Raw genomic sequence first — 26,397 nt, 5'->3', positions numbered from 1 at the left:
TTCTGCTATATTTAAGCTGTTTTTTTTTATCTAATTACAGTAGAAGTGTTAAACTTTATTAAAATGTCATAGTAGTTGCATACCAGTTTTTAAAATATTTTCTTTTATACTATGGCAATTTACATCAGTAGCCTAACTTTTTCAATATTACCTTCTGAAATATGGAGCCTGGAAAGTTTCTGAAACACAAACACGTGTGTGTCTATAAGCTGCTCACTCAGGAGAGAGAATTTCAAATATCCTCAAATTATACGAGATTTCTTTTACGCGATGCATGAAAGCATGTTTTGTTAATAGTTGGGTATCTATCCTTGCAAGGAAAATACAAACTACTGATTTATGAGTCAAGTTTGAAGTACAAAATCTGAACCCACAATCATCCATCCAGCAGCATATACTCTTATCTTTTATTCATATTATGCATTGTGCTGTCACAATTTTATGCACTCGTTTCCACGCAACTTACGCAAATGTTCAAAAGCTATTCATTGAGCGTTTTCAGGTTACTGAGCGGATTCTCAAGCAGAACCCAACCCAATAAACTAATGTATCACAGAACGAACCATGGTGTAAGTTACGTTATAGCGCAGTTGAGCAAACTGTACGGCACTGCGGGTAATTCTCAAGACGCGTACGAACTGCGAGCAACCACCACACATTGAGTGCAATTCTCCAAGCGTGCGCTGACGAATACCACAAAGGGCATGGATTGCAGGACACAGATCTTCCAGACCCACAATGACTTCCTCCCTCATAGTGAAAGGACCTGAAGTGTCTTCCCTTTTTCTACTACTCATCATGTGCGCTCTGCTTCATGTGGAGTGCCATTTCCTTTCTAAATATGACTCTAATCATGTTCCCTAAGTATTAGGCTAACTTTTATATGAAATTAAAGTTACTGTAATTTGATTTAAAAGTTAGTTTAATACATTACCAGTAAAAAAAGGAATAACTGGTTGGCATAAAAATAATTACATTGACTATTATGTACATAGTATCCACTTTCGTACACATACTAACGTTACCCCTAATTCATGGGATGCCATTTTCTCTTTCTGTCAAGAGTAAAAGTTGTTTGCTCACTATACTTTTTTTTTTTTTTCATCTGTCCATCCGCCTGTGGTGTTTTTGTATGGTAACACTGCGTCCCGGGCTTTAGATAGTTACGCTATGTGTAAGTTTTAGGTAAATAAAAGGATATCTGGGTGTACATTAGCAACTGAAAAGTGTTTTCATAATTTACTGTATGCGAATTACACCGTTAATATTCGAAATAGGATATTATTATAATCGATGAATGTAACTTGTCTAAAGCCCGGGACGCAGTGTTGCTATACAAAAACACCACAGGCGGATGGACAGATAGAAAAAAAACAGAGTATAGATAAACTTCATTAGGCTTAAATAAAATAAAGAAGACATGTATGTACTTAAGTAAGGTTTGCAGAGGGTGAAGGTAAAATTAAATCAATAAAAAATCATGAACTGTTGTGAGAGCTAACTATGAATAAGAATAAGAAAGAGAGAGAGAAAAAAAATACATGTCATAAGAGGTACAACTCTGGAGGGGTATCATCTTTAAAGTGTGAATGGGATCACATCTTCTGGAAGTACATAACTATTTGCTGTAATTACGTAACATAGTTCATACAGATTGTACCAGCACTTTTCTCCGAGGTTAAAAAATTTTCACAAAATGACAACTCTGATGTTTTACTAGTTGATCACAGAGTTCTTTTATAGTTTGTTTGTATGGTGTTTTTACGTTGCATGGAACCAGTGGTTATTTGACTAACACTGAATTACCTAATCCCTTTGTAATATTTTTAAAAATATGAATATCTTACACAAAATCTCCATACTGATTTTACACTTACAAGCATGAAAACTTATACTAATTGTGGTATATCAGTACGTAGTTCAGAAATTAAACAAAGTTTCTGAAGGGATATCATCTCTGAAAAAGTGCAGTAACTTTTTGAGTGGGTAGCACACCTTATAAAAGTATGTATATGCACTAACTGCATATTTATGCATGTACAAAAATAAAAATACATTTGTAATAAATATTTTGTACAGAAAAACCTTAAAATTCAAAAATTTGCATAACAAACTAAACGTGAACACTTTTGCAGGGTTTTGCAGCGTTTCTGGAGGGTTCGCAAATGTTCACGCTATCGTGAATTCGCGCAAATCGAATATATATCTATATATATATATATATATATATATATATATATATATATATATATATATATATATATATATATATATATATATATATATGATATTATATATATATATATATATATATATATATAGATATATATATATATATGTATATATATATATATATATATATATATATATATTATATATATAATATAGTATAATATATATATATATATATATATATATATATTATTATATATATATATATACAGGGGGTCCTCGAGTTACGACGTTGATCCGTTCTTAAGATGCGTCGTAACACGATTTTCAGCGTAAGTCGGAACATTAAAAAATACCACATGATTTAATGTAAATACCTATCAATAACAACGAGAGAACAATTCCTTACCTTTATTAATTTGATTGGCTTGCACACTGGAGAGGAAGCTGCGGTGCTGGAGAGACTGGGGGAGGTTAGTGAAGAGAAAAAGAACCTCCAGAAGATGCACCAATAACCTTTCCATTTCAATTATTATACCACTACGCTGCTTAGTTATCACTGTCGCTTTCATAGGAGCAGATCCTTTCACATGTTCAACGATGCGCTCTTTATCTTTGATAATGGTAGCAACGGTCGAACGGCTAAGGCCAAGCGAGCGGCCAATGTTTGTTGGCGTTTCTCCCTTCTCAGATCGCTTTATAATGTCCACTTTAATTTCCATGGTGATGGCCTTTCTTTTCTTCGATGCACTACCATCAGAAGAGTCCGCCTTGCGCTTGGGAGCCATAACAAAGAGCAAAAAGTTACAAAAACGATACAACACGAGGGAGAGTAAACAACCAAAATGGCGTATGGGCGAGGAATGAGCGTAGCGAAGCGACGCCGTCCTCTCCCCCACAAAGCGTATTCTTCCGCCGTGCGCCCGGAACTAGTTCGCGTTTGTTTACGTCGCTAAACCGCGTAAGACGGAACGACGCAAAATATTATTTTTTATATTTTTATGGGGGCGCGTTCGTAACCACGAAACATCGTAAGTCGAGACCGGCGTAACCCGAGGACTTACTGTATATATATATAAATATATTATATATTAATATTTTCTATATAGATTATAATAATATTATATATATATATATATATATATATCTATATATATATATATATATATATAGTATATATATATAGTAGATAAAATATGGAGATTCATTGTTACTCTCCACATTTTTTAGAACTTTGTAAAAAATAAAAAAAAATGAAGCAAAAAAGACATATTACAATCCAACCAGTATTAACAATGAATTTAAGAATATTCTATATGTACCATTTCATCCTAATTTCATTCCTGCTGTGCCCATTTTAAAAACTATTGATATTAACTTAGTATTTAAATATTATATTTTGATAAATTACCTAATCAAGAATAGCCTGCCAAATTCAAACAATATTGTATACAGTATTCCTTATAAAGAATGTAATAAGACTTATATTGGCCAAACTTCAAAAGCCATGTCAACAAGAAATTTAAATCTCCATCCTGGATTATACCTTGATCCTCTTTCCTTATCTCTTTTGCTTAAAGAATACTCTGCCCAGATTAACAAACTCTAACCCTGCCCCCTCTCACTATTTTGTATAGAAAGGTCTGTAAACTTATATACAGTGTGAAATTGAAAATGTAGAATATACTATGAAAGTACTTGCTCCCAGTCCCTGTTTCACTAACCTTTCTACCGTGGATTTAAGGATAGTACTATCAAGTACGTGTTCCTTCATGCTACATTGGATATGTAAGTATATATGTCTGTCTGTATTTAATTATTATTATTAAGATCATTATTATTGTAATTATTTGTTTCTCAAAATGTTAACATTTCTATAATAATTATTTTATTCTTTTGCATTTTTATATTTCTCATTTATTTTATGTTATTATAATCTAATTCATCAATATTGCTATTTTGTCGTCATTTTTCATGTGGGGGGGCACGTACCTATATGGACCCCCCGAATGTGCTAGAGGATACGTTTCCTCACTAATTTCCCAACAAATGCTTATATCTGCAATGACTACTGAATGAGAAAAAATCTGAAGAACTAGATCAATATTCAAACAAAATTTAGATTTCAAACATGGAATTTCAGTTCATTACCCTTGTGCCAACAGTTAGTTTGATTTATGCAGACAGCATATCAATATTTTTTGCTTCAACTTTAAGACCAGCACAATACAGGTATTATTCTGGAAACATGTTTATGTAACATGTTCTAGATTGAGTTTTCATTCTCATTCTTATGCACAAACATTTGAATCTATGTGGAACAATTTATGATAATCTATGAATGATAAATAAGAGTACATGGAATAATAAACCTAGTACTTCACATAGAAAATTAGGAGACTACCTTCACTTAAAAACTACTCAAAATATTATTAATTGCATATTGAATCAATTGCCATACCACGTAAGCTACAAAAAAACTTGTGCACATTTGCTACAGCTACAGTTGATTTAGTGCCTTACAAAAAGGCTGATACTGAAAAAAATTTACATACTCACATGGATCGAACTGTAGACCTATTTTTTATTAAAACTTAAATTTCAACCAGACCACCAAGTTAATATTCCTAACTTTTAAAGCGATGGATTGAAAACCTCATTCAAAAAAAAAAAAAAAGCTTACTTGAAACTTCTAAAAAATAACTGGATGAACTGAAAATTTTGAGATCTTGACAGATTTCAGTATTTTCTTGACAGCATAATATTTGGGAGGACTGTTATTGGCCACTTATCCAATGTGAAATATGGTGACCAAACAAAAATATTAGCATATAAAAGTAATTAACACAAAAATATTTTTATTAAAATACACCTCTTATTCAACTTATACTTTAATGCCATATAGGTTCAGGTATAAAATGCTGATTATTCCACTCTGAATGAATGAAGTAATAGTTGCCAAGTGCAACCTACCCCACCATCGAGTGCCTTCATCTACTGTACTTCACTTAATTTATAAAGCAAATAAATTCTGAGTCATCTCTTGACTTTTCTAGGCCTGGCCTGAAGTAAAGGGTGAACACTAGATCAAGATAATTTAAATATGTTGAGAAACTGGGTGGTTAGACAATAGGTAGATTTAACTGTGCAACTATATGAACTGGCCAGAAGTTGTTCTGGTGGCACTCGTTCAAGATGGCTCACCTAGTTACATATCTACAGTTAGGTAATTCTTAATGGTTACCTGATTACAGTGCCTCCAAACAGGTAGCTCTGTTACCTGGCAGTAGTGATGAAATCAACTGAAATGTAATTGGTGAAGGAAACTGGACAGCAAGAGGATTTGTTTGTTAATCTGAATCATTTGTGTGTAGTGGGCCTTATCTTATTGCAATAACACAAAATATTATTGATATTATTATTCAGAAGATATACCACATTCATATAGAACAAGCCCACAGAGGTCACCGACCTAAAATTCAAGCGTATAAAGAATGTGGTGTCATTTGAAAGAAGCAACAGGTAATAGGAAATACGTAAAGAGGATAATTGAAAAGAAAAATTAATAAACAAATTATAAATAAATAGATAATAATGTCAGAAAGTTATTAATATAAAAGAAGAATTGTTTTTTGTTTTAGGGAAGTATTGAAAATCCACAGGGAGACTGTTCCACAGTCCAAGAGCACAAGGAATAAAGGCCCTCTGGAACTGAGAAGTTCAACAGCAAGGAATGTTAACTGCATATTGGTGCTGCTGTTCAAGCAAATCTGGTCACTCTTGGCTGGAAAAGGGGTTCAGAGATCAATTAAGAATGCGAAAGATCTGTTAAAATACAACTTTGGAGAACTGACAGAGACCATCCGTCAATGGTCAAACCATAACTGCTGATGTTGGGAAACAGAAACTTACCACCACTAACCACTATTTAAGAGATAAATCTTTGTCATACATCAACACCAGAGAAGTGTTCTAGTAAAGGAAGGATAAATGACCTAAAACAGGTTGCACTGATTTCATCACTTATAAATATACTAGCAGCTATACCCATCCTTCGGACGTGTTAATAAATGCACATTCACTTCTAAATTATCTGGACGTACACCTTTCCGCAGCCAATCCACTGCATCACTAACCAGCTCAGTCAAGCACCACCAGCCGACAGTAGGTGCATAGATGTGTCAACAGGTTGCTCGGGAAAGACTTTCATCGCAAGACCCCCTTTGAATGCCCTTGATAAAACTCAGCCTACAGTTAAACTCTGATATTGATGTTAAATGCATTTGTAGTCATTTATGTTAACACATTTTACCAAATTTGAATGCAGTAGGGCCATCTTTGACCCTTTAGGCCCTAATTCCCAAAGGGGGGTCTGTGCTCCCTATTATCAGGGTCAGGGTGGGTAGACTACAACCCCCTTCTCCACTGGTCTCTAAGTTGAATGGGTGTAGGTCTCCTGCCCCCTAATATTGTGGGAAACCCTTGGGTACCAATTCCTTGGAGGGGGGGGGGTCAGCCCCTTACTACTGAGGGTCTCTTATGTCCCCAATACTGTGGGGAGCCTATTTATACCTACATAAACACTTCTACCTAGATGTTAACTCTAAAAGTTTGTAAAAAATGCCGGGGTATGAAAAAGAGGGGTTATGACCTCCTTAGAAACAACCCTCGAATTATGGATTTTGATTAAAACCATCCTGTCAGGAGGATACATCCACACCAGAGAAGTGTTCTAACAAAGGAAGGAGAAAAGACCTAAAACAGGTTGCATTCATTTTGTCACATAAATATACAGCCAGTACCCGGTTATTGGCAGAGGTTCCATTCTCAGCAGGATGCTGATCAGCGACAACAGCCATTAACTGCAAAACTCAGCAATTCATGGCGCCAATATCTGGTTAATGGGGCCGATAACTGGTTAATGGGGCCAATAACTGGTTAATGGGGCCAATAACTGGTTAATGGGGCCGATAACTGGTTAATGGGGCCGATAACTGGTTAATGGGGCCGATAACTGGTTAATGACGCTGATAACTGGTTAATGGCGCCGATATCTGGTTAATGGTGCTGATAACTGGTTAATGGCGTATCTCTGTTAGGTACGTTATGGCGTCATAACTCTATTATCAGCAGCTTATGGCACTGATAAGCGGAAATCGCTGATTTTATGGCAATAAACAAGTGCCATGAACCCGGATCGCCACTAACCTAGTCTGCCGATAACCAGGGACTGCCTGTACTAGCAGCTGTACCAATTCTTCAAACATGTTATCAAACGCTCATTGACTTCTAAGTGACCTTGAAGTACATCTTTCCCAGCCAATGCTACTGCTTCACTGACTGGCTCGGTCAGACACTGCTGGCTGATGGCAGGCACATACATATTGCAACAGGTTGCTCGGGATACATTTTCATCGCTATGTTCCCCTGAATTGGCCCTTGATAAAACTCAGTCTACAGTTGAACTCTGATATTGATGTTAAATGCATTTGTAGTTATTTATGTGAACACGTGGTAAAAGTTTGAATGCAGTAAGCACATCTTTGACCCTTTGGGCCCCAATTTCCAATGGGAAGGGTAGTGCCCCTCATTATTAAGGTCAGAGTAGGTAGGTTACAACCCCATTCTCCCCTGGTCAGTATGTCAAAAGGGTGTAGGCCTTCTGCCCACTAATACTATTATGGGAACCCTCTGGTGGCCATTTCCAGGGGGGTTGTCCCCATTACTACTGAGAGTGCCTTATGGAGTCTGTTTGTACCTACAAAAACACTTCTACATAGATGTTAACTCTGAAAGTTGTAAAAAATGAGGGGTATAAAAAAAAAAAAGAAGGAGGGTATTGACCCTCCAGAATGGCCCTTGAATTTCGGATTTTGATTAATCCTTCCAGGGTGGGCGGGGAGTCTATGGTAAAAATTTGGTAGCCCCAGCTGTCAACACCAAAAGTTGTAAAAAATGAGGGGGTATGAACAAGAGGGGTTATACCCCTTAGAAACAGCAATTGAATTTTGGATTCTGACTAAAACCTTCATGGGTGGGAAGGGAGTCTGGAGTCTATGGTAAAAATTTGGTATCTCTAGCTAATGACTTTGTTCTTAATTCTTAAAAACTGGAGCAAGGCAAATCTTCAAGTTTGAAGGCCAAGGAGGAAGAGACAAAATAATAAGTATTAGGCAGAATTGGTGGATATGGTTGAAAAGGTTGCTACAAAGAGCCCTTGGAACCATCTGCAATGTGATTGCATTTGGCATTCCATAATAGGCAACCACTCCCTCCCCCTTGGATAAAAAAACACTGTATAATGACTTTGAAGTGACATAAAAGACAGAAAGTGGCCACATTAAAAACGAGTCTGCGTATGAAACAAACATACAGGAGCCATTAATTTGAAATTCAAGTGTCTAAAGAATATGGTGTTCATTTGACAACACTAACAAAGTAATACCTAATACAGAAAAAAATCTGTTTTAAAAATAAAATTTTTTTGGTAATTTGTATTTTTCCAAGCTATACTTACCTCAAACTACTTTTAATAGGAGAACCTGGGATTATCAATCCCGGCACCAACCAGAAAAATCCGGTTATTCCCCCACACCAGGGGGTCAGCAGCCATGTGACCCAAGGAAGAGGTTGCCAGTGCTTTCCTGGTTGCTGTGGCGCTTCTCCCGTGCATCAACCCGATCCTTCATTGCTTTCCTTGCCTTCCGAGTGTTAGTGCATCCCTCGTGTGTTTGTGTGCCCTTTGCTCAGTGGAATCCGCTCCTCCTCAATGGCGCTTTCCAGGACCTGTCAAGAGGCGAAGCCTTGTGGGGCCTTCCTTTCCACTCTCTCTTTGACCCCCACTCTCTGTGCTCCAAGTGTCGGGGCGGGCCTTGTTCGCAAGCCTCCACATATGAGGAATGGGTACATTGGCCTCCCCCACAGTGGGTTGAAGTGACCTCCGAGAGAAGACGAAGAAAGACAAATCTCCTTCAAAAAGTCTCGTCCAGCAGAACCCTTGTCTGCGAGGCCGTCACCGTTGCCATCTTCCTTCCCAAACTTGCCTTGCCGGGGGCCAAGGCGAGTTCGTTGTTGGGTCTCTGCCCATTACAGAGCCTGAGGATCAGTTCTGTTCTACTCCTGTACAAGAATTGTTTTAGGCCAATAATGTCCTGTACCTATGCCTGATCTTCTGAGGTTCCAATTGCAAACATCCTCAGGGAGACTGTACCACCCCAACAGTGTGAGGAATAAAAGACCTCTGGAACTGATAAATTTGACAGTGAGGCATATTTACTGCATATTGGTGCTGCCGTGAAGGTAATCTAGTTGTTTTTGGCAAAAAAAAAAAAAAATAAAAAAAAAAATAAAAAAAATAAAAAAAAATAGAGAGAGAGAGAGAGAGAGAGAGAGAGAGAGAGAGAGAGAGAGAGAGAGAGAGAGAGAGAGAGAGAGAGAGAGAGAGATCAACTGTGAATGCAAAGGATCTGTGAGAGTACAACTTGTAAAAACCTGACATAGAAGAGCTCCAAGTCATAACTGCTAATGTTAGGAAATAGAAACTTACCACCACAAACTCCTCTACTAAAAAGAAAGATATCTCTGGCAGAAACATTCACACTGGAGGATTGTATTCTAGTAAAGGAAGGACAAATGACCTAAAACAGGTTGCAATGATTTTATCACTTATAAATATGAGGCCTATATACAATATTTAATTTCTGTGCAGCATTTGCTGACACTCTCAAAAGTAAGATGCGAGTAGTTAGAGCATGTACAGTCAAAGCTTAAGATTTATTTAGCAGAGTTCCATCCATAAGAAGGGGAGAATGGGTGCAAAGTCAGTATGTATCCACTAATCAATAATATAATAGTGTACAATTAATAGCACATACAGTGGTATAACCAATGAGACAATAGATTCCCCCTAACGGAGGGGAAGTTACTCAATGTAATCACCACAGTGCACTTTCAAGAAAGCAGATTAATTAATAGAATGTGGGGAAGATCTCAAACACAGCCATGCAAGTTTCAAGATATCAGCACTACTTACTGAACCTACCAGGCATTAATTCCTAAGTACAATAAGAGGTTTATTTAGTGTATGGACAAATTCCTACCAAGAAAATAAGGAACATTAAAGTGTAAAGCATTTCCAGGGATTCAGTTCCTCCAAAATCCAGAGACAAGTAGCCTGCATGAGGAGGCAGCCAAGCCAAGCGGTACCACCTGACCCGCCTGCCTCCTAACAATGAGCATCCAGGAGAGTGACCAATGCCTCACCTGTAGCTCCAGCAGCTTCTTGCCGGGTGACTGCTTTAAGTTCTTGTGGAAGTGACTCACCTTCCGCGAGTCACTGGTGTTAAGAGACAGCACCTTCGAGTCCTTCAAGCCAGAATACCTTGCTGCAAGCTTCTGGGCGATCTGACAAGAACCAGGAGGGAAGTGTCCTTCATATTCTTAAGTATCTTTCAGTAAAACTAATAGTTAAAATTCCCCACCCTTTCTAAATAATAATTTAAATCACTTCTTATACATTTACACCAAACCCTTCATTATATAAGAACAAACAAAATGGCTGTTACAGCCTTTCTCTAATCATTGAATTCAAAATATATTATATTTAAAAGTAAACAAGGCTTCCAATACTCAGAACATGCATCTTCGTTACACTAAATATAATTGGAGCTTCAAATCGTTCTACCTTTACCACAATATTATTTAAGATTACCACATGCACAAGCAAGTAACACACCATAAAGAATTTAACGAAAGAATAAAATTAAAATAAGAAAGGCTAAGAAATTTATAAAAATAAAAAAATTTCACAACATAACCTCTCACCTCAATAAAGCATGAACCACATCAACTTAACAGTAAATAACTCTACAAATGCAAAGTTAAAAATCACTGTAATTAGCCAAAACTGTCAAGAGGCCAAATGATAACAAACAAACACACACACACAACAAAAATATTTTTAATCTTTGTAATTTCTAGGTCCAAATTTAGACTTTGTTTTTCCTCTGATTGATAGAATACTGTACACAAAATAGGTATTCCTAATCTTATGTTTCTAACAACTACACAGTAAACCTCAAATGCTTTAGTCCAATAGTTTTTATTGAATAAAAACCCTAATTGCATTTTTCAAATCGAAAATAAAATATTAATGTTCCTTTTTGCCTCCAATCGGTAACTCTGCTTCAACTATTACAGTGCCAAATGTTTATTAATATGTTTTCTTTTCAGAACTGGGCTTTTCATACACTCATCAGCTATACTGTATACATCAACATCTGTGGCCTGAAAGTCCTAAATAGTAATGGAGTCTTTGATGAAAAGGATATAAAAGTGCTAGTAGCTCTGCATATGTAACACATGGATACAAATGTCCAAAGCAGTTAAGTGCCTCACTTTATGAGTAGTATGGATGAAGCCCAAGAGAGAGAGAGCAAAGGGTTCGGAAAGGAACAGGGGTTTGTGTGCGCTGAGTTTGTATGAGAATATCAGTTTTGCATATTAAAAAAATTTCATTGATTACACTAGATCACTATAAAGAAAGCGATTTCTAGAAACATAATATACCTACATAGCTCAAACATGTTATCCTTACAGCCCACAGCAATATGAGTGTTGTCAACATGATATTAATGGCTGGTACCCAGGTTATATAGATAAATACTTAATCATCAAAACTAGTGCTAAATATTTCAGTTGAGAGCTCAGGGAAAACATTGTCTTTGCAATATAGCTGTTGCCTGTTTCTCAGTTTTGAAATGTTACGACACCTCTGCTTATTAGGCTCCCTACCTCTACATTAGTATGAAAAGTAGGTGCTTTTTCTCTTTTTCTTTCCTGTATCATTTATAGGATCTCAAATCTACATTCACATTACATTAAATTATCAGGGAGTCTTCCATAAAAATATGACCATCTGTTCTTATCTTGCATTCTTTGCTAATCCTCTTCCCAAGGGTGCTTTCTAAGATCATGCAAGTCGCAATGAGAAATTTTGGGCCATTCAGTAGCTAAAACTTTATGGTATTAATAGCAACATGGGGTTTGTAAGAGCGATATGTTAACAGTGAAATATTCTCTTAGTTGCATCTGTATGAAGGAAATTTGAAGTTTAACAATAGCTTCAACCAGAGAGACATCAGTTCAATATCAAATTACTTTTGTTGCAAAACTGGATATATTCTAGATATGAATGTTTACAAGGGAAAAGGCAAGGAAACAGAATTTGATTGCAAGCTTTGTGTATTAGGTGGGGTTGGGAAACCAACAATAGCAGGCTACTTTGTTCAAGGGCATACATTATTTACGGACAGCAGGTACATATGCCCAAAACTGCAAACACCTCACAAAAAATGTTACTAAACTTTGCTAGACATAAGGTCCAATTGTTTCTATGCTAAAATTTTACAGAAAACTACTGAGGTGAACATTTAAGCTTCATCGCTAATAATGTACTTTATGTGAAATAGCATTATAAATGTTATAATGTGTGCCTTTGTCATCCTAATGAAATAATTGACACTGGTACAAGAGATCATGTTACTACTGATGCAGTTACTGACTATAACATCAATATACAACTGGTGGAGGAAAGTGATATGCAAAATGGCATTGCACAAACTGCTAGTAGAAATAAGAAAGGGTACATGAAAGGTTTCTTTCACCTTGATGTGTGCATACCTGTACCTAGCAGACAGGAAATGGCCCTTGTCTCAAAATTTTTTATCTGGCTGTCATTAGACAGATGCCATTTAAATATGCAATTGAAAGGACAAGTAACAATAGGCTGCCTTTCAGTTAAGGGAAACCCTATGGGGGTGGTGCATTAAATTAGCTCATTATGGTAGCATGCCCTTCTAGGCATAGATAGGCATAGATACATTATTGGTGCCAAGAGTGCAAAGCCCCATTATGTTTGGTCTCTTGTTTCAAATAGTTCCATGCCTTCACCAATTTTTGAATAGTTATATGAATATTGCAGGAATAAAAGTATAATTGTTTTCCCATTAATTACAATGTAGCTCTTATTGGCGAAAATTTGGTTAAAAAAAATAAGAACTTGTAATCTATGAGTACCATTTTTTCAGGGTTGCAAATACGATTTACTTTTGTCAACAGTCAATTTTCTAAGAACTAAGTAATTAGTATATAGTGAATATTGTAAGACTATGGCTATTGGTATAGAAGTGAGAAGGAAAATGTGCATGCATAATTAGCCTTTGTGAAAATTTTTTACTGATATTTTTTTGTTTTGCAATGAATAGGACAATGATTACATAACTTGTAATGTATGCTGGTAAATATAATTAAAATTTTTTGTAAATTTTAACAATATAACCAAAGAGGAGTCAGTTCTGTTATTGGAGAAAATTATATATTTATAGTTTAACTCAAATATAGTCTAATGGCTCTAAATGGCAAAAGTAATGGGTGACTGTTTATGAATAGATCTTGAACTCCCTTGTTTTTCACAAAGTTGCAAGTCACAGCACATTTCAAGGTGGTTCATGACTTTCAATTACTACAACCTTTTCATCCTCAAATCAAAATAATTTAAATCCATTTCTGAAAAGTTTACTTTCATATTTAAAAATTGAACTTAATAAAAAAAAAGTTGACTTTCATAGTTAAGAAATTGAACTTCAAGTAAAAAAAAGTTGACTTTCACATTGAAAGAATTGACCAGCAAATAAAAAAGTTGAAGTTCAAATTAAGAATGTTTAAAACAAATGAAATTCAATTTGGAAAAAAAAGTAATACCATTTGAATGTGTGCAATGAGAATTTCAAAACTCTTGAATCTTAACTCAATTCTCAAGAATTCCAAATTCTTGATTCTAGAGAATTTAAAAATACTCAAATCTCAAGAATTTCAAATTTTCAATTCTTGAGAATTTCTAATTCTTAATTCTCAAGAATTTCAAAATTCTTGATTCTTGAGAGTAGCAAATTCTCACATCTTGAAATACTGAGAATTGAAAACTCAACAATTTTGAAATTTTCGAGAATCAAGAATTTGAAATTCTTGAGAATCGACAATTTGAAATACTTTAGAATCAGTAATTTGAAATTCTCAAAAATTGAGAATTTGCATTACTCAAGATCCAAGAATTTTGAAATTCTCACTACACATATTCAAATGACATTGCATTTTTTCAAACTGAATTTAATTTTTTTTCAACTTTCTTTTTTCTTTCTTTTTTTTATTTGAAATTCAGCTTTTTAAAATCGAAGTTAAAAATTATTAATTTGAACTTCAACTTTTTTATTTGCAAGTGAACTATTCTAATATGAAGGTCAATATTTTTAATATGAAGTTCAATTCTTTTAATATAAAAAGTCAACTGTTTCATACGAAGTTCAATTTTCTTAATATGAAAGTGAACTTTGAAATATTTTTAAAATTACATTTTTTTTTTAATTGGAGGGTGAAAAGGTTTAGTAAGAAGATTCTGGAGAAAAAGTAATTTGAAGGATTTACTGAACAAATTTAAAGCATTTTGCATTTGACTTTTATATAAACTATTATGGGCTTTCCAGTTCAGGCTTAAAGCAATTTGCATTTGACTTTTATATAGACACTTACATATAGGTTTTCCAGTTCAGGTGTCTCAAAATATTAGGCCTAAGAATTCTGCGCTCCGACTTAAGGATACATGATAATTTATAATCCTTCACATCATTCTCATTTTTTCCACTTTACATTTTCAGAACATAACTGTTGTTGTCATTTATACAGTATTGAAAACCTATTTATTTTTCCTATAGCACTGTTGATTATACATTTTGCTGGGTAGTATACAACAAAGTTGTCCATGTGAACACTGTTTAATTCAACTAGAAGTTCATTACTGATAACATTTAGTACCAATATAGAGTACTACTTGGATAACTTCCAACTCCATTTTTAAGAAGGAAAGTCTTCATAATATCAATTTGAACTTGATTTTAAAGTCAATCAGAAAGTTTTCAGTAAAAATTGGCATATGACTATTTACATTTCTTTTGTATAATTTCTGAATATTCAGTATCTACATGAAGTATCAGGCTTTGTGCACATAAAAATTGTTTTTTGTTCCTATCCTTTACAGACGAGATCTTCCAGATAAGATATTTTATTTGAGTGATGTACTACTGAATTTCTATGAGCCATAAAAATGATAAATTTACCATCTCTAACAATTTGCAAGGCACTTTTTAGGTAAATCAGCCTGTATTTGTTTATGTTACTTGGCTCTTTTCCCGGTTTGGAGACAGGGACTCAGTGGTCTAGTTAAAATATTTCAATAATAAAACTGGATATGGGGATAATTATGGCATTTTTACCATTCTTCAGAGAACATATTTTTTGAGCCACTAATAATTGTAAAACTGTATAAAGTGTATGATGTAGCTGATGGTTCTAGATTTCTTTTTATTTCAAAATAAATTTACTCTCTCCCATGAGCAGATTTGTTAAAATTTGAATGGGCATAATCTAACCCTCACATACTGAATTTTTTTTAGTTTATATGCATCTTCTGTTCTCTCAAAATTTAGCAAGTTTGATTCCATAATTCTTGTGACAACCACCTGATTGTCTTTTTTCTTTATTGCAACTTAAGTGATAACTTACATTAACCCATAAGCGTTATACTTTTAAGCCGAGTGAGATTGGATTAATAAAAATTCCCATTAAAGCACAACCTAACAATTAAAATTCTGTACACACTAAACTGTCTACTTTGACTTACGATGTTCCAGCAGCCTGTTCCCAAAAATACCCAAACCCTGGCAAGGTCTGATGATGGATTCCTCACTTAACTAAGAAATCTTTGATAAACTATGCTTGACCTTCATAATCTGTTCCTAAGTTTCTATATAAAAAAAAACTCTTCAACAGAGAAATACTTATTTCTAGACTAAAAATATTCCCTAAAAATTACCACTTTAAGTTCTGTTACAATACAGTACACAGCTTAAGAATTTTTCCATACTTCAAAAGTAAAGCTTTTGTATTATAAGAGTGAAGACAGTGACACTTGGAATGATACAAAAATTCTTTAAGGATCATGTCAACACATGACAAACATTCTATGGTCAAGCAAACGCAAGCCCATCCAGCACTTCAGTTAGTCTAAAAAAAAAAGTATCTGCAAATACATTTACCAACAGCAGCATGTAAGGTATAAGTTTCTTTAAACTATGAATATTTACAAGTGCATGCAAAGCTCCAATTAACTCAAGGGTTCCTGTGTCATTTTCATCTTAAAAGACATGAGGATTTGGGCTCAATTTGCAATTCCTTAACACAATGCAATCCACTGTTTACAAATATAACTGTGCAATAATATGAAGGCTTTATGATGCATTCAAATAAAAAAGCAATATCTTTGCAGGAATTTTAATGATTTATATAAACACAGTATCAAAAATATGAATGCATTTAAAACAAAAGCATCAGCCAGCAAAACATTAATAATTCCTATTAACGTTCTCTGAATATACACATTCACAAAAATAAAATACTGAATGCAGTTCAGAATGGCAGCAAGGATAATGAATTTTTGACTAGGAACTTTGGTTACGATTTAAATAAAATATATTATCTTAATTTTAGTTGAACTATATCATTTCTATAGTTGACAGAAATGTTTTAACAAATCAAGCAACAGTACTGAAAAAAACAAGCCCTCATATTATTCTCTTATTTCTTGATAATATAGGGTAAAAATATATCCAAGGTTCTCAATGCCTTCACTCCTAATTCTTACACAAAAGCCTTACAAGATTTATTTTGGCACTCCAATAACTAATAATTATTTTTCATACCGTTATTTTAAAATCAGCAACCTTCTTCAAAACTTTAATAGCTTCTAAAATAAAATTGAAAAAAAAAATCATGAACACAGCACAACTGGCATACATCATAAACAAGCAGCAGAATGAAACTAAAACTGGCAGTCAAGCCCAAAGAGCTAGAATTTTCATTACTTTATATGGTTTTGCCCTTGTACGTATATACAAATTTAGCGCTAGGCTTAATATAAATTAATAACTAACCAGCTATGCACCGCATAGGCACATCATCACAATAGCTAATGTACATCATTTCCAAAATAAATAACAAATAATTAAATTCAAAATTCCAATTAAAATTACTTGTAGTTTACCCAAGTTTAAATAAATGTATGTGATATGATTATTTGTTTTTTCTTTCTTTTACAACCAATTAGAGCTCTATGCTATACTAGAAAACATTGATCTTTCAGCTGATGAGGGATCAAACACTGTCATATTCTGAAAAGAACAGGCTAGCCTCTTATCACAGCAAATCAAATTCTAAATAGTTCAAAGCACAAGATGATCACGTTTTCATTAATATAAAAAGATTGCTGAAGTATACTGTAGTTTTAAAGAGGTTTGAAAAACTGCAAAAATTTCTCTAAGAGTGGGAAGTGCTTTCTACTGTAGGACAAATCATTGCAATAAAGCAAATATACATAATCTACTTCAGTACTGTCCTTAGTAGCCAATTATCCTTGCTGTAATTCCAAATATATATATTAATTAGCAATGCCTCCATTCTCTATTTACATAATGCAAATAAAGCCACACAAGCAAAAGTAACATCCAACCACCAACTACAAAGCTTCCAAAGTTTGTCAACATATGCAAAAGGAAATGTAACAATAGTAATGAAATTAACTTGCACCTGCTAAGCAAAAAAATTAATAAATAAATAAATTGCTCTTGGGGAAATGGTAAAGGGCAAGTCTAACTACACAAAATGCAATATTTCAAAACACTTAATAAAACAGACATTAATGGTATAAAATATATATAAAAAAAAAGTCTAAACATCAATGACACAGTCAGTCTATAAAAAAAAAAAAAGTCTAAACATCAATGACACTGTCAGTCTGAAGAAACTCAAGAACGACCTGATAAAAAATGGCCTATGAGATTATGCCTCATCTTGAATACTTCCATATCTGTTACTTCCTCAAAGTCATCTTCAATCTCAATATCTTCTATTATAATGCTACTGTTAGAACTGTCATCAACAGAAGCGCACCTTCCACTCTCAGTTGTTTGCTCTTCTGATCTAAACACTTCATTCCCACTTACTTCATTATCAGGACATTTAATAAGTGTCATTCCAAACTGGGGGGCCCCTGATATATTACCACTAGAAATATTAGATCCTACAGAATTATTTGTTTCAATATCTTCAATATCCTCAATAATTGTCTCTCCAGTGCAACAGTTACCTTTATCTATATAACTTTCATGACCTTCAGATATATACTCAAAAGGCTCTTCCTCATTTTGATTGTTCTGGTAATACAAGAAATTCCCTTTGTTTGTAATGCGAGCCCTCTCACTTCTAATCATTTCATTTACATCTCTCTCGACAAAACCCGAACTTTTATCATTCAAATCAGCTTGATGAGATTTTTGAAGTGTGACCTCTCTCTGTTCTTTCCCTTCATCAAAATATGGAACAGTGCCAAAATTACAATGACCACTACCTAGCTCACTATCTTCATCAAAGCTCCGTTCTTGTTCAAAACCTTTAACAACTGAGCACATATTCTCACCATTGTTAAAATAATCACGTTTCTGAATTGAAAGTATAACTTTCAAATTTTCAATATAATTTTGCCCTAATTTAAAACTACCACTTTCAATAAAAACGCTACGATTAGTTACAAAGTCTTCACCAGGATCATACTTAAAGCAGCTTGTTTCTTTTTCATCCCCTCCAAACCTCCCACTAACTTGTGATTCACAATCCTCTTTATCTAAAATTTCATTTTTATCTGCAAAAAATACCTTTGCAAATGTCTGTCTTGCCCTTTGAATATAGTCATCACTGAGAAATGATTCCAATGAATCAGTTTCTGATGACACAGATGAACTACTGCCATCATCAAGAGAAAAAATATGATTATAATTACAATAGTGATTAGGTAATAAAATTATATTTTTTTTATCTCCTGCTGAAGTTATCAGCATATTCTTAAGACAGTCATTATGTACCTTAATCTTTAACGACATTTCCCCAAGGCTATTCTTGCCCTCAAAGTATTCTCTAACATTCTCACATGCATCATCATGCACACCAAAGGATACACAAGTCTGTTCATCAATTACCTCGTCGTCATCATCTGCAAGCACATTGACTTGAGGCTGTTCAACTGGCTGATCTTTCAATCGCTGAGTCATCTTATATGCAGCCTGTCTCTTGGCCAACTTTTTGCTCTTTCCTGTACCTGAAATAATCAAAGGAAATAAGTTTTCAAGGAAATTCTAATAAGAACAACTGATGCTACAAGGGCATAATGTAGTAAACATACAGCATGACAAGAAAAGATTACCAGCCCCCAAATTCCTTTCATGGTAGTGCTTCTAAGCTACTGTACATAGTTTCAATAAAACTATACTATGCTTATGCTCAAACTTCAATTACAAAAATTGTTTTTACCCATAGTACTTCTGAAATCTATAATGATAATCTCAACAACATTAAGAAATCCTTTGTCATCAAATGCAAGTTTTATAAAATTGTACCTTCTCACACATGCTAGCTACACATCCTATTCCTCGAACACACTGGAATTTCATTTATAACTTTTAATTAACTTTATTAAAAAATGTACTGCTGAGCTAATTTGACAGTTGAAACAAGCAGTGATACAACCACAGATCAAAAGATGTCTTATAACTAAATCTTTTAGAATATGTCACTATACAACTTACTTCCCATTGTAATCTTAATATTAGTTGTGGCCTGTTTCATTCAGACCCTTGTATTTGTAAATTTTAGAATGACCTCAAAGATACAATCACAGACTTAAATACAATTTAGTTGCCTTATAGATATTTTCTTTGTATATGGATGTTTAATGTGTTTTGTAAATTGTATATGGATGTTTAATATGTTTTGTAAATAAGTTTTTGTTTACCAAAGGTTTGAATGTGGTCAGTTGCCGCCTTGTATAATCCTTGAATTGTCTTGTCCTTGTGTCTGAGCTGTAGGACTTAATAATCTTTTTGTTCTTAGATTGTACCCATGTTTATGTTTGTTTGGGAAGGTTACTAATTCTCCAGGTGTGTTGGATTTTAGGTACTTATTGCCTTATAATCCCTACCTGTCACTTGTACGACCCTTCCTTATCCTCTCAGTTTCTAATGTACATCAGTCAGTCTGCTAAGTAAAGGACATCGAGTCGAAAAATCTTGAAACTATTCCAGTGTTTTGCTTTCCTTCATGGCTTATACCTTTATTTATGCCTTTATCACATTCCAAAGTTTTGTGTGTGTATATAGATATAATTATTTACTGTGCTAATTACAGTATCATACTGAAATAATAATGTATAAATACAGCAAAATACAGGAATCAAAGTGTATTTTTGTATTTTGTTTACCCTTTGAGAATCAATCAGCTGATGATGCTTATTACCAAAAGAATTATTTATTTAGGAGATAATTTAGTTGCTATATTAATGGAATTAATATTTCTAATTTTGTACATAAACGTTTGATAACAGTCATTCATTGAGAGAGAGAGAGAGAGAGAGAGAGAGAGAGAGAGAGAGAGAGAGAGAGAGAGAGAGAGAGAGAGAGAGAGAGAGAATTACAGTGTTCTCCCCATATTTGTGGGGATGGGTACCAGAACCCCCACCCCCCCAAAATGACAGAATCAGCGAATAGTTGAAACCTATAAAAATGCCTATTTTGTTAGTTAAAACTCAAGAAAAACCCACTAAAATATTTATATTATTCCTGTTTTTTTAATATTTCTATCACAAAAACTACATTTTATGAAGAAATTGATAAAAAAAGAAAACATGAACTTGTGGATATTTCTCATAAAATATACTGTGAATAGGCAAATTTCCCACAAAAAAATGAAGTATATGTTCCAGAGAGAAATTCACGAATATGGAGGGTTCTCACTGTATACATTGTCACAGAAACTGCTACAATACAGAAGCCTGGAGGTTTTAAGCTGCTTACGTAAGAACTTCAGATAGATTTTTAATATTTTTATGGTGATTACATCAATACAGTATATATAAATGGATTCTGTAAGTGAAATAATATGTTATAAATATTTTGCTGTGTTTTTAAAGTACTACATATCCGAATACTGACACACACACACACACACACACACACACACACACACACACACACACAGAGAGAGATTGAGGAGAGAGAGAGAGAGAGAGAGAGAGGAGAGAGAGAGAGGAAGAGAGAGAGAGAGAGAGAGCGAGAGAGAGAGAGAAGAGAGAAAGGGGAATTCTTAATGTATTTAAGGGAGATGGCAAGGACTAACCACCATACAACGTAAACCAAGAACTTACTGTAGTAAATAATTTTTTATGTTAACAGTATTTGCATGTAATCACAAAAATACTATGATGATGTAACATACCTAGCTATCTGTTTAGAGGTACATACGTGTCGTGTCGTTCTAAACTACCCACATGTTTTAGATATGCTTTATACAATAGTACAATCTTAAAATACATACCTGTAGAGTATTTCAAAATTATCTTACAACACTGGAAAACATATATGTACATAAAATGTAGGCACAGAGCGATGCATAAAATTACATAGGCCACAGAAAACGTCCGTCTGAATGGTAGGGGATACGTACTTAAGAAAAACAGTCAGCTGCTACATAATTTTGCAACATGATATTGGGGTGTTTGGGAAAGATATTTTGAGAAATATTTTTGTTTCAACTATCAAGTTTGTCGATGAACTTTTAAAATAGGCAGTTATAGGCATTCTAGGGGTGTATATAGCCTACTTAGTACCTAGTGGTAAATGAGTACTGTAATGTAAGGTTACTTTGGGAGTTTTGAGATGATGGTTTGGGGTGTATTTTTATTTGAAATATTTAATTGTTTTAGCATGATGATTTAAGGTATATTTTTGTTTTATCTATCAAATTAAGCACCGAAAAGTTAAAATAGACACATAAGCATTTTAGCTTAAAGGGTTACTGGGTATTTGGTTAGTTATAAACCAGCTATAAGAATGTTTAGAGGGGATTTTTGCATTTCTGCAGCAGGTTCTGGAACCTATTCCCACAAAAAAAGTGGGGGAGCATTGTATTGCAAACATTTGTGGGAAGAGATAGTAGGTGAGACAAAATTAAAAACATTGGTTAAAACTGATAGTAAACACTAATGATTGCAATTAAATCAAGTACAGGAGTAAGTAATAAAGAGATTAAAAATGAATACTGCAGCAATAAGAGAAACAATAGAATCTGGTGCAATAAAGTGAGATGGATAAAAGGAAAGCATCAAATAGCTAATGAATTTACAACAGCAGGAGTTTCTGGGGAAAATATCAAAAATTACATAGAGGGTTGAAGAACTGGAGAATAATGGAGATTAGAGAGGATTAGGGTAAGAAGAGGTTGGAGGTGAGGGAGGGGGTAAGTTTGATTACCTGTCAGTTATATAAATTTAATCATTATTATTTTGTTATTTTTATTTTCTGGGTTAGAGAAGTGGGTATATGCATTATACATTCAAGAAATGTAAAGGCAGCCCCAGGTTAACAGCAGGGGTTGCATTCCTGAGGGGCCTGACGCTAAGTGAAATTCGCCTCTAACTGAAATTTAAGAGAGTTTACAGGCATCACAATCCACGGTGCCCTAGACTCATTGATGCCTTGGACAGTGTCACGGCCAGAGAGAGAGAGAGAGAGAGAGAGAAAGAGACCCGAGAGAGAGAGAGAGAGAGAGAGAGAGCGAGAGAGAGATGGAGAGAGAGAGAGAGAGAGAGAGAGAGAGAGAGAGAGAGAGCTTTTTCAAACTGCTAACATTTCCTCCATCTCTTTATTTAGCATATCTTTAGATATATTGGCTAAAAACCTAATGAGAATGATAAAAGTATCGTTAGTACCATTATAATCGTTGATTAAATGCTTCAGCCATAAACAACTGAACAGTAACAGTTGTTTTGCTACAACAACTGAATAGAATCTGAAAATAACAATGCTTTGTTTGCACTTCAGCCATCGTATGATAGTAAAAAACTACTGTAGTTATGTTACAAATGTCGTTAATTAACCCTTAAACGCCGAAGGGGTATATTAAAAATCATCTTCCGTGTGCCGATTTTTTTTTTTTAAATCACAACGCGCTTAGTTTTCAAGATTAAGAGTTCATTTTTGCTCCTTTTTTTTTCATTGCCTGAAGTTTAGTATGCAACCATCAGAAATGAAAAAAAATTATCATTATATATAAATAATGCAATATATCATAGCGCAAAAACAAAATTTCATATATGTAATTATATTCAAATCACGCTATGTGCAAAACGGTTAAAGGTAACGAGTTAATTTTTTTTCCGTTGTAATGTACACTTAATTGTGATCATTTTGGTATATAACACATTATAAAACGATAAAAGCAACACAGAGAAAATATTATCACAAAACAATGCATGAATTCGTAACGCGCGGACGTAAACAAATATTTTTGTCAAAAATTCACCATAAATCTAAATATTGTCCTAGAGACTTCCAATTTCTTTCAAAATGAAGACAAATGATTGAATATTACTATACTGTAAGAGTATTAGCTTACAATTGCAGTTTTTGACCATATCTGACGAGTTAAAGTTGACCGAATGTCAAATTTTTTATATATTTTTTTTATAAGCAATTATTTAGGAAATTAGAAAAGCTACAACCTTCAAATATTTTCCGTTTTATTCTACATAAAATTGCGCACATTTTCATATATAAAACTCTATGAAATGCCTAATATGAAACTGAGCAAATATTCCGAGAATGCGACGTACGCATTTCGCAGATTTGTGGCGGAGAATCAGCGCGCGGAGGGAAGGAAAGTTTTTTTTTTTTTTATTCACCATAATTCTAAATATTGTGCTAGAGCCTTCAAATTTGCTTCAAGATGAAGATAAATGACTGAATATTACTAGACTGTAAGAGTTTTAGCTTACAATTGCGTTTTTCGACCATTTTGGTAGAGTCAAAGTTGACCAAACGTGGTTTTTTTTCTATTTATCGTGATTTATATGCAAATATTTCAAAAGTGAGAAAAGCTATAACCCTCAATTATTTTTGGTTGTATTCTACATGAAATTGCGCACATTTTCATATATAAAACATTATGTAACGGCTAATTTTAAATGGTGCAAACATTACCACAATCGCACGTATGATTTTTTCGGAAGAGTTACCGCTAGTTAGTCAAGAAAATTTTTTTTTTTTTTTCATAAATTCACCATAAATCGAAATATTGTGCTAGAGACTTCCAATTTGTTGCAAAATGAAGGTAAATGATTGAATATTACAAGAATATAAGAATTTTAGCTTACAATTGCGTTTTTCGACCATTTCGGTAGAGTCAAAGTTGACCAAAGGTTGAAAATTTGTCACTTATAATTTTTTATATGAAAATATTTCAAAACTGATAAAAGTTACAACCATGGGTTGTTTTTAGTTGTATTGTGCATGAAATTGTGCACATTTCCATATATAAAACTTTATGTAACGGCTAATTTTAAAATGGTGCAAACATTATGGCACTTATCGTTATTTATATGAAAATATCTCAAAACTGATAAAAGCTACAATCGAGTATTTTATTGTTGTATTCCATATAAAAATGCACACATTTTCATATATAATACTTCATGTAACGGCTAATTCAAAATGGTACAAAAATTATGTCAGTGACGAAATAATTTCCGAGATGTGTCACAGATACTTTTTAGTGCGGCAAGAAAGAAATTCGCGCTTGCGCGCCTGTGTAACGATTGTAAACAAAACAACACCTTGATCCGTGAACTCCCAGCATCCCCCAAGGCGCGTGATTCAAGAGTTTTCGGCTGATAGGCCTATAAGTATTTTTCCGTGAATTTTTAATAAACTTTTGTATGTCGATGTAAAATACGTCCAGTCGGCACCCGAGAGACAAAAAATGTCGACGTAAAATACGTCCACTCGGCATTTAAGGGTTAAGTAGAACAGGACTTAAATATTTTTGCAATATACTTTTATTTAGTATGGAGAAAATATTGGCAAGGAAATATAGTATTACTACATTTAAGCTGCAGTTGTAGCTCAAGCTGAGAAAACAAAATGTTCACACTGCTAATGACTTTAAATTATCGTGCATCAGCAAAAAGGATGCAACTTTACCGCAAATAATAATGGAGAAAAAGTATTTTGTTGTTTTCACGCTGATAACAACCAAATACACAAATATCATATTATCATGAAATAGGATGAAAATAACAAAATCAGTTTTTTCACACAAAATAACATGCTCCTGACACCATCTATTAATGGAAAAAAATAACAATCGTGTTTACAACAAGAAGTACCTATTTAATTGATATTTCAACTTAAAGGCACTTTATATAATGAAAAATAACCTATTTACGCTAAATAGAAGCAAGAAAATCACTCTGAATTGAGTTAAGTAGGGCAAAACAACCCTGCCTCTGCCCTCAGCTGATTTTTCCAAACCAAAACATAGATTGCTTTGTTTGTATTTTATAATACTATACGTAGTAATATGAGACTGCATAAAGTATTATTGGATACAGTGAAGTAAAACATAACTTTTTGTTTATGTTTATGGTGTGAGCGGGAAGGGGAAGAGAATCGAAATGATGTAGGCGCTTGTCAGGTTGGAACTGAGAGGTAAATAAAGTCAGTTTTTTGTCTGCCTTTGATTTTATCCTGCCACACTGGTCAACACGATCAACAATAACCAGACAACAGTGCATCTATTTATTAAAGGAAAAAAAAAAAAGTCTAGTGCACATATTTAAATAAATTTTCAAATAAAAAACACTTCATATAAAAAAAATAACTCTGTCACATATGAATAGTTTCTAAAGATTTATTTATGCCAAATAGATGCAAGCAAATCGCTCTGAATCGAATTAGATATGGCTAAATCTTACCACCGCCCTCGTCTGATTTTTCCAAACCAAAACATGACTGGTTTGTTTGTATTTTATAACACAAATAGAAATACAAGACTATATACAGTATTATTGGATACTGCAAAGTAAAGGATAACTTTTTAAAAGAGCAGAGGAAAAGATGCATATTCGTTATGCTTGTATTTTATGAGGCGGTCTCGGCACCTTACCTAAGCAACAAATAACCAGACGATAACACTATAATCCTTATGGAGTGTAAAACCCAGTTATGAAGATACGCA

At 34.0% G+C, this 26,397-nt stretch overlaps 1 protein-coding gene across 3 annotated transcripts in view; it reads right to left on the bottom strand.

Annotated features, from left to right (window-relative positions):
- The window catches only part of LOC135219813 (RISC-loading complex subunit tarbp2-like), a 102,453-nt gene that overhangs the window by 26,301 nt on the left and 49,755 nt on the right, over nt 1-26,397 (bottom strand). Inside the window, exons 6-7 of one of the 3 annotated variants that reach the window (XM_064256942.1) lie at nt 19,311-19,429; nt 10,435-10,575 (exon numbers count right to left, since the gene is read on the bottom strand). In XM_064256942.1, the coding sequence (XP_064113012.1) occupies nt 10,435-10,575; nt 19,311-19,429 (260 nt within the window). The remainder of the gene's footprint in view (nt 1-10,434; nt 10,576-19,310; nt 19,430-26,397) is intronic. The other 2 variants (XM_064257020.1, XM_064257112.1) reach the window with 2 other exon arrangements.

Source organism: Macrobrachium nipponense, chromosome 11 (genome assembly GCF_015104395.2).
Source record: "Macrobrachium nipponense isolate FS-2020 chromosome 11, ASM1510439v2, whole genome shotgun sequence".
NCBI classification, from domain to species: Eukaryota; Metazoa; Arthropoda; class Malacostraca; order Decapoda; family Palaemonidae; genus Macrobrachium; species Macrobrachium nipponense.
The sequence above is the reverse complement of the archived record's forward strand: the minus strand, read 5'-3'. Positions and strand labels throughout refer to the sequence as shown.